The 1,500-nt window shown below is 40.9% G+C and overlaps 1 protein-coding gene across 1 annotated transcript in view; it reads right to left on the bottom strand.

Annotated features, from left to right (window-relative positions):
- Positions 367-1,500, bottom strand: part of LOC104735683 (probable UDP-arabinopyranose mutase 5) — a 3,547-nt gene continuing 2,413 nt past the window's right edge. Inside the window, exon 3 of the mRNA XM_010455513.2 lies at positions 367-1,479. Coding sequence (XP_010453815.1) covers positions 628-1,479 — 852 coding nt within the window. The 3' untranslated portion in view covers positions 367-627. The remainder of the gene's footprint in view (positions 1,480-1,500) is intronic.

Genomic DNA, 1,500 nt, shown 5'->3' with positions numbered 1-1,500 from the left:
AAAAACCTGAACTCTTGCCACTAGTACTGTTTCTATTGCAGAGTTCAATGAAGGGTCCTCTGGCTCAGAAGTGGACGCAATGGACATCAAGAAGAAATTTCAACTTCTGTATGACTACAATGTGTTGCTTAGGGAAAAACTTATAGACACTCAATCTTTGCTCAATGCTTTGGCACCCAAAGCATCATCATCTTCAACCACGGAACACGGTGCATAGAAGTTAGAACTAAGAGTTTGCCTAACATGTATTGTTTCTATTCTCTTTGTAACTTCCACATTTATAGAACAAAAGGAATGACCAATCTTGTATCTTTGTGAATATACCAAGTTGTTTAATAGTAGCAAATTTATTCTACAAGATGATAATAGAAACGAATTAAAAGCGACGCAATATATATTGTCATCAAGTTGAGTACCAGATGGGTTTCATCAGTCAAGGTTTACATTATTGAAAAACTCAAAAACATGCTTATAATTAGATAAAAACAAAGAAATAAACATGATGATACTTAAGCAAACGACTTTGGTAAAATCTCTGATAGAAGTGATAAAGGAACCTATAAAGGAATCTAACCTCAAGAGTGATAAAGGAACCTAACCTCAAGAGGGAGATTCATCAGTTTAACTTTAACCGCTAGAATTAACAGAATTCCAGAGCTGGACCCACTTAACCATAGCATCAGCTGCTTGCGTGAAGGCAGGATCATCTGAACCTAACTGCTCTCTCACCGCCTTAGCAAGCTCAATCACACAATCTTCAACTTTGAGTGCAGTCTCAGGCAATTTCAGTGACTCGAAAAAGGGAACACTTTTCTCCATCAGCTTCATTCCTTCCCATTTCTTCCTCAAACTCTTCACCGCATCTCCTCTCTCGTTTCTCCAGACATAAGGCAGTCCAGTTTTCACACCATAACCCAAATGATCAGAGATATGTTTCAGACACATCCCACACCAAACATCTTCAAGTGTTTCCCATCTCACTTTCCCTTCTCCAGCGATTCTGAGTGCAGGAACCAAAGCTGGACCAACCAACTCGCGGTTAAAAGCTATGTTGATTCCACTTATGGGTAGCATAGCCTTAGCAGGGACAGTCATAACCGCATCAACATATGCAGTGTTCCTTTGCTCTGTCTTGAGAGCTTGTGTTGGAGCATCAAGATCAGCTAGATTAAGCCAAAGTCCACAAGATGCAGCACAAGGGACACCACTTCTGAGACTGAAAGGGTATCCACGGACAAAATCCGCTCCTTCAGAATAAGGATCGTAAAGGGTATTGAAGAAGAGAGGCGTGGCAGGGTTTTCGAGGTTGATCACGTGCTGAGAAACAGCATCCACCAGGAACCCCTTGGGATCTTTAGCCGGGACACAATCATCATCAATTGAGACAATGTACTTCTTTTTAGATACGAGATAACCAAAATATCTGCAAGAATAACCAGAGAACATGGTGGCATTGGATGCGCCCACAACTTTTTCCATGTCAGTCTTGGAGTAGACATC

Source organism: Camelina sativa, chromosome 13, assembly GCF_000633955.1.
Source record: "Camelina sativa cultivar DH55 chromosome 13, Cs, whole genome shotgun sequence".
NCBI classification, from domain to species: domain Eukaryota; kingdom Viridiplantae; phylum Streptophyta; class Magnoliopsida; order Brassicales; family Brassicaceae; genus Camelina; species Camelina sativa.
The sequence above is the reverse complement of the archived record's forward strand: the minus strand, read 5'-3'. Positions and strand labels throughout refer to the sequence as shown.